The sequence below is a fragment of the Macadamia integrifolia genome, chromosome 10 (genome assembly GCF_013358625.1).
Source record: "Macadamia integrifolia cultivar HAES 741 chromosome 10, SCU_Mint_v3, whole genome shotgun sequence".
Classification (NCBI taxonomy): Eukaryota; Viridiplantae; Streptophyta; class Magnoliopsida; order Proteales; family Proteaceae; genus Macadamia; species Macadamia integrifolia.
Genome location: NC_056566.1, coordinates 17,174,182 through 17,182,480, shown reverse-complemented (window position 1 = coordinate 17,182,480; position 8,299 = coordinate 17,174,182). Strand labels below are relative to the sequence as shown.

At 37.7% G+C, this 8,299-nt stretch overlaps 1 protein-coding gene across 3 annotated transcripts in view; it reads left to right on the top strand.

The window, feature by feature from the left end:
- The first annotated feature begins 120 nt into the window (after positions 1-120).
- The window catches only part of LOC122091473 (protein tas), a 15,743-nt gene continuing 7,564 nt past the window's right edge, over positions 121-8,299 (top strand). The window contains exons 1-2 of one of the 3 annotated variants that reach the window (XM_042661445.1): positions 121-432; positions 7,527-7,622. In XM_042661445.1, the coding sequence (XP_042517379.1) occupies positions 235-432; positions 7,527-7,622 (294 nt within the window). In that variant the 5' untranslated portion in view covers positions 121-234. Of the gene's footprint in view, positions 433-464; positions 1,781-7,526; positions 7,623-8,299 lie in introns of those variants that run through there. The other 2 variants (XM_042661444.1, XM_042661446.1) reach the window with 2 other exon arrangements.

Here is an 8,299-nt window from a genome sequence, read left to right as displayed (position 1 = left end):
TAAAATAATAAAGTGTAAGTAATTTATCTAATTTTATGTTTTAACTTTTAACCCACAGGAACAGAGCCTGGTACAGTTTCCACCTATGGTTCTCTCGAGTCTTACCTTCGTCTATTAAAGTGTCTTGCTCTTGCAACGGTCGTTGATGTTCTACGTGTCATAGCCTTTGAGACCTGGAACCTCACAGGCTTCGGTTGATAAGACGAGAAGAGTGAATAGCAATTGTTTCGAGCCATGGCTTCCAGCTCCCCTGTAATTCCTGCTTCTCTCTTCTACAATGGCGGAATTTCGCACCAAAAATTCACTCGCTCTGCTACATTTTGTATTAAGAAGAGGAGAACAGAGATTAGAGCGAAGCAAGGAGGGAACGCTTTGCAGTATCGAAAGCTTGGAGATTCCGAGCTACAAATAAGCGAGATTACTATGGGAACGGTAACAACTTCTAAAATGGTTTTTTTGATATATATATGCATTTGAACTAGCTTTGCTTCATGGATGCGATGGTATTCGGAATTCAATAATCTTATTTTCAGATGTCAGAAGTAATCGAATTTCTCAAATTGTTTTGGTTGACTTTCACTCCTTTTGCTTTATCAAATTCATGAAGGTGACAATGAGATATTCCAGCTTTGACAGAAATGGCCTCTCCTCGTGAATGTCAATTTCTTCACGTGCGCAATGTTTCTCCTAATTTTGTTGTCTGGTTAGCTGCTATTCTTTGAATTTTTGGGTTTCTGGTCCATGATGAAATCCCCACAATCAGCTTATGCATTACCACAAGGACATTCTCAATATTTGGTGGATAAGACAGGTGATTGAATGCTTGTATTAGAACAGACAATTCCGTTATTTCCCCCTTTTTCTGATTCATAAAAGCAAGTCTGTATCTGCACAGTTGTATTTGTGAATTGACCAGTTCTTGGGTAACGGAGAGATGATAGGATTTCAATTTCTTATACAGAAGAAACAAGTCAGTTGAGCAATTGTGATAAACCATCTGTATTTCAGGGTTCTAAGTAACCCCACTTCTAATTCAAGCTACGGCATGATTTTACTGGAAAACTCACAATAACACATCAATCAAAGGCCGAATTTCTGCGTAAGTCACAAATTACCAAAGTGGGAAACTCATAACCTACTCTCTGTTGGTGAGATGGCCATCCGGCCTCATCATGGAACCATGGTAACGGTCACTCCGTTACGGAAGGAGTAATTTCAGGAGTACTTGTAGGGCGATACCGCTGATCGGAAAAGATCCGTTGTTCAACAGATCTTTTGACTCTATCTCTATAAAAGAGTCAATAGTAAAGTTGGAAAAATAATATACGCATATGATCAATCAGTTGGAGCCCAAAATCCTGGAAACCCTCTATCTTCTTCTTCTTTTTGTTCTTGAGAAACCCTACACTGGTATCAGAGCAAAGGTTGAGATCCAAAGCACCACCGATAGCTAAAGCTTGGCAATCATAGCCGATTGGAGACCAGTTACCCTCATCGAACTAATTATCTTGAATCTGAGGATCGAGCTGCCCGCCGGTGGCTGAACTTGAAGTTTCTTCCTCTCACCCATCTCGATTATAGCCGTGAGAGTGAGAAGCATTTCGCTGCTGCAGACCTTCTACAGAACATTACTTGAGTCGGGATAGCGAGAAGCAGTTTGCCGCTGCCATATCTTCTTCTGATCAAACCACCGACGGATTTGTTTTGAAACTTTGCTTTAAGAAGAAATTTAAGTGCTTTACTTTGAACTGCAATTACTTTACAGAGAAGTACGGCTGAGGTAAGTTCTTACATCTTAAATAATTGTTTTATATATATTTGTAACCCAACTTGTCATTACAATCCATCTGACATAACCTGTTGATTGAAATATCTGAAAAATATTATTTTAATAGTGCATGACACGCTACTTTGGTAGACCACAACAATTTGGATAATTTTCTTGTTGCATACTGTTGTGATAAGAATTAGTGTTTTATATATATATTATATATTTATTATATTTAAAGCAATTGTCAGGATTTAGTCTACCAAGAATGTCAGATGGTTAAAGTGAATCATAAATCTCACATGTTATATATGATTTATTTAATATCAACCTTTATGCAAAGTTTGATCACATGCTAGCCATTGCTTTTCTATAAATAAAAGAAAATATTGTCTTCTTGTTACAATAGAGCTCATTCTTTTATTACCCATTTGATCAGTGATGTACAATTTTTTTTTATTCATAAATAACTCCAATATTTTTTTACTGCTTTATGTGATGCAATTTATTAGGTAAGTGTACTATTGTTCAAATTACTTTTCTGTCTCAAGTGACTATCTGTTAAAGGAATACGACAGTATTGTCTTCTTGTTAATTTTTTTTGGTATTCTTTACCATCTTTATTGAACCGAACCAATTGAAACCTTTATAAAAAAAATTGAAATTAGAACTAATTTAATACTTCATTACATATTGAATATCAATATTTATATTAATTACTTTGATTCATATGAAGCCATACGAAATCAGTTTTTAGATGTGAAAATAAGCATTGGATCTAATTAAACATAATAATAATAATAAGAAAAAGATAATAAAAATAAATATTGAGAGTATTAAACTCTAGACCTCCCCTATTTTAAAGTCACTAAACCTGTATTTGAAAACTTATATATATATATTTATATAAAAGGGAGGTAAACTTATTATTTCATTATTCTTCCAGAATATCATTATGGCTGGAAAGCCCTTGTCTCATGAAATCAACAACCTTGAGAGACTCAATGGGTCGAACTATGAAACCTGGAACATGAAAATCACACGTGTTGATATACGAGAAGATGGACCATGTTCTAGAACCAAGACCCATGGTTGGAGATGATGCTACCCTAGCAGAGATTAAAGCTATGGAAAAATGGGCTGAATATGACAAAAGAGCCCGAAGTATGATCCTCTTGAAGATGGAAGACCATCTGATGAAGGTGTTTAATAATCACACAACCACCAAATCTATAATGGAAGCTGTGAAGGCCAAGTATGATGTGAAAACTGAAACCCACAATCATCTACTGACTCACAAATATAATAGTTATAGAATGACTGAGGGTAAGGATGTTGTGGATCATGTCAACAAAATGCTGGTTTTGGCTCAAGACTTGGCTGATGCTGGATCAGAAGTGTCAAATAACTACCAAGTATCCACCATTATTAACAGTTTGCCCCCTTCTTGGGCAATGGCACAAACTGCATTGAGATTCCTGGGGGATAATCTCACTATTAATAAACTTCCCCAACAACTACAATACTATCAGCAATGCATGATGACAAAGTCCATGGGTGAATTACATATAACCCACTCCAACCCAACTTTGCTAGAGATTGACCAAGTGGAATCATTAGGACATCAGCATCGATTTCGTCCCAATGCCAACCAGCTCCGCCCCAACAATAACCAGAATAAGTTCAAGGGGAAAGAAAGATGAAGTCCAGAAATTTTCAAAAGGTGCCACCTGGAGCATGTTATGAATGTGGAAAATTTGGTCATTTTAGGGCTTCCTGCCCTAAGAAAAAGAACATAAGAAATACTCCACATGCACCCCCACCAAACACTCAGCGGAAAGAGTTTATTGGCACAATTGAGTACAATTTATCTGGACAACAGTATGAGGGGTGGAGGATCGACTCAGGTGCGACACGTCATATTGCAAGGATCACAAGAGGACAACAAGAGATGAAGACTCTTACACCTGGTGACCATAAGATCTTCATAGGCAACAACTCGTATAGTGAAGTTCGGGGTGTTGCAGACTATGTGCTTGACCTCGGAAAGGCTAATTTTCGTCTGAAGGATATAATTTATGCCCCCAACATGAGTCGGAATTTGATTTTTGTACCAACTCTTGTTAAGAAAGCCCTTGAAGTGCGCTTCACTGGCACTGAGTTCACCATTGGAAATCATGGTCGATCTTTTACTTAAGGACGATTTGTCCTTGAGCAAGACTTGTTCTTACTTTTCACTGTTAAAAATGTTAACCTCTAATATTATTAATGAAAATGCATCTGGATGATTAGTTTATATTGATTGTGCAAATCTTGTTGATTCGTATATGTGGCATATGAGACTAGGACACCCTAGAATTAAGAAAATGCAACAAATAATTAAATTGAGTTTAGTTCCTAAGTTGTCTAAAGTAGAATATGATGGATGCGAACATTTTCTCTCTGGTAAAATGACCAGGAAACCCTTTCCAGTGGGAGTGAGAGCAAATGAACTTCTTGGAGTGGTACACTTTGACATCTGTGGACCACTCAACGTGAGTACCCATAGTGGTAAAACTTATTTTATCACATTCACAGATGATCTATCCAAGTATGGATATATTTACTTGTTTAGTAGGAAATCTGAAGCATTTGAATGTTTCAGACGCTATAAAACTGAAGTACAAAATCAGTTGGGAAGAAATATTAAGGTTCTAAGAACCGATCGTGGTGGAGAGTATAACTCCAAAGAGTTTGAAAATTTTTGTGAGGAACATGGAATCATTAAACAAAAGACAATGTCTTTCACACCACAACAGAACGGTGTGGTTGAAAGACGGAATAGAACACTACTTAATGTAGCGCGTTGCATGTTATCACATTCTTCTCTCTCTAAGGAATTATGGGGAGAGGCCATTCTCACAGCAAATTATATCCTGAACAGAATTCCTACCAAATCTGTTGAGACTACTCCCTATGAAATGTGGACAGGTAGGAAACCAAACTTAGAAAATATAAGGAAGTGGGGATCAGTAGCCCATGTACTAATACCTCAGCCATATAGGAATAAGTTGGATTCTAGAACGATCAAATGCAAATTCATAGGATATCCTAAAGGATCAAAGGGATATAGGTTCTATCACCCTGAAAAAGGGGTAATTGAGAGTCGTGATGCGGAAACTAGAAGAGGAACCGCAACAGGAGGATGTAGAACCCCTACATGTCATTGACGATGATTGTGATTTTGACCCTTAAGAGGAACCAGGAATTTTTTTATCAAGGAATCCAAGTTCCTGAAGATCAAGATGATCATCAGAGACATGACCCGGAACCTAGGGTAAGTGGGAGTAAAAGAACTAGAACACCCCCAACTTATTTAGATGACTACTACCTTTATCTATGTGAGCCATCTTGTCATACAGTTGACACAGATGTGGAAGAAGTAGTTGATCCTGTAACCTATAGTGAAGCGATGAAATGGCGAGAAGCAGATGAATGGTGGAATGCCATGCGGGAAGAAATTGATTCTATTACAAAGAATCAAGTATGGGAACTTTGTGACCTACCAAAGGGTAGAAATGTCATAGGTTGCAAATGGGTACTTAAGAAAAAGTATAAAGTGGATGGGTCTGTTGATAAATTTAAGGCCCGGTTAGTAGCGAAAGGATATACACAAAAAAGAGGAATAGACTACCAGGAAACATATTCGCCGGTAACAAAATTTGCCTCTATTAGACTGATATCGGCACTTGTCGCATATTTAGACTTAGAATTATTCCAGATGGATGTGAAAACCGCCTTTCTTAATGGCGAGTTGGAAGAAACTATATATATGAGACAACCTGAAGGTTTTCAGGTTGTGGGACAGGAAGATAAATATGTAGACTTAAAAAGTCTCTGTACGGACTAAAATAGTCCTCACGTCAGTGGTACCTAGTATTCCACAAAAGGGTCCTTAAGTTAGGATTCGTGGCAAACAAGTTGGACAACTGTGTATATATTTTGAAGAGTGGGAGTAGTTGTACTATTCTTTCCTTATATGTTGATGACATACTGTTGGCTGGAAATGACTTGGATATGCTAAACAGAACCAAGTATGAACTTAATAACAGATTTGAAATGAAGGATATGGGGGAAGCATCTTATATTCTAGGAATTCAAATAATTAGAGATCGAACACAACATAGATTGTGTTTGAGTCAGGAAAAATACTTGAACTTTGTGTTGAAAAGATTCGGGATGCATAATTGCAATCCCTCTTCAACTCCAATAGTATTGGGAAGGACTTTATCAAAAAGTCAATATCCTCAAGAAGGATAGGAAAAGTTGAATGTACCTTATGCTCAGGCAGTAGGTAGTTTGATGTACGCAATGTTGTGCACACGACCAGATTTGGCCTATCCAGTCGGTTTGGTAAGTAGATACCAAAGTCCTGGCTCTGTCCATTGGGAAGCCGTGAAAAGGATTATGAAATATTATTAAAGGAACTAAACACTTGAAATTGTGTTTTCAAGCAGAAAAGCTTGAGGTTATTGGATATTCCGATGCTGACTTTGGAGGTGACAGAGATGATTGTAAGTCCACCTCTGGTCATGTGCTCATATATGGAGGAGCAGCAGTTTCTTGGGGTAGCAAGAAACAAGGGTGTGTTATTAGGCACACACAGGAAGCTGAGTATGTTGCTTGTAGTATGGCAAGTATTCATGCAGTCTGGATAAGACGATTTTTAAATGAGTTTGGGATGGATCTTGTAGATGGACCAGTGGAAATATTCTGTGATAATCAACAACAATAAGTTTGATACACAGTGGTGCAAATAGCTCAAGGGGAAAACATGTAGAAATACAATACCATTATATTCGAGATATAGTAGAAAAAGGTGAAATTAAAGTAACCTATATGCCTACGAGCGATATGGTCGCTGATCCCCTCACAAAGGGAGTTCGTGCGGAAGCTTACATTAAGCATGTAAATTTAATTGGACTTAGAATAGTCTAAGTCTGGAATAGGAACTGAATGTTCCTCATCATGACAATGTTTTTATTGTTCTTGGAAATGGGAACGGAAATGGAAATGGAAATGTCATGATAGATGTTCCTGGAAATTAGGACCCTAAATGGAATTTTCATTAAGGCAGTTCTTGGAAATGGGACGGAAAATGTGAATTCGGCCAGACTGGCCAAGTGGGAGATGTTGGTGAGATGGCCATCCGGCCTCATCATGGAACCACAGTAATGGTCACTCCGTTACGGAAGGAGTAATTTCAGGAGTAATTGTTGGGCAATTCCGTTGATCGGAAAAGATCCATTGTTCAACGGATCTTTTGACTCTATCTTTATAAAAGAGTAAATAGTAAAGTTGAAAAAATAATATACGCTTATGATCAGTCAGTTGGAGCCCAAAATCCTGGAAACCCTCTATCTTCTTCATCTTTTCGTTCTTGAGAAACCCTACACTCGCAGACACCAAACTGCTACCTGAACCCCAACAACCTAATTGGTTTCAACCCTTGATGAGAAACATGTAGTGTGAAGAGTTCAAATGGAGTCTTAAATTGATTATTTGGATATTTGGTTCAGAAGTTTGCCATCGAAATGTCAATAAGTATAATATGATGATGCATCAGTCACCAAATGATCTATATTTATAGTTATTTTAGAGTAAATATGAGTATTTCATTTTTCTTATCATGCTTTATTTCTGACTGGAGAACTATGAATTTCGATATACATAGTGCATTTTTTTTACTCTTAAATAGTTGATGTCTGCAAACTTTCAGATGACATTCGGGCAGCAGAATACGGAGAAAGAGGCTCATGAAATGCTTAGTTATGCATTCGAACGTGGTATTAACATTTTAGATACTGCAGAGGCGGTAAGTTTTATGCTTCAATTCAAGCATCTGGATATTTGTTCCTCTCTCTAGCCACTTTAAAAATGGATATTTCTATTGTCAGTATCTGAGTCTTCAACCATTTAATATTTTCATCCCGGTAGTGAAAATTATATTTTTCTGCTGAAGATGGGAAGTGATTGCCTCCTCTAGCTTGAAGCTAATGCAGAGATATGGTTATCTGCTGTTGATTTTCCTGCAAGAACTTAAATGTGTTAAGGAAGACTGCAATCACTGATGCTTTAGAAGCAGGGGAGTGTTGTGGTTGTGAAATTTTTTTGCACCTTTTCCTTCAACACATTAGCTTAGTTCTATAAGTGCCGTAGTGGTCAAGGAATTCCAAGGTGATGCCAAGGTGACTGATCGCCTTAGCTTTCAACTATGGAGACCCAGAAGATGAAGGAAATTGAGCTAGCATATGAAAAGATGCATGCAATATGGCGAATATATGTGACTTGGGCACCTCGGCCTTGCCGTGGCACCATGACAACTACAATGACTGCAATTTGCTGTTCTTTGTAAATTGTTTAGTATTCGCCATTTTAGAGGTGTTGAATTTTCATTGAAAAGAAATACTAGGACTTGTTGTTTGCCTTTGCCTTTTGTCCTCTATGCTGTCAGTCTTGCTATATCACACATGGGCACCTTTCCCCCCCCCC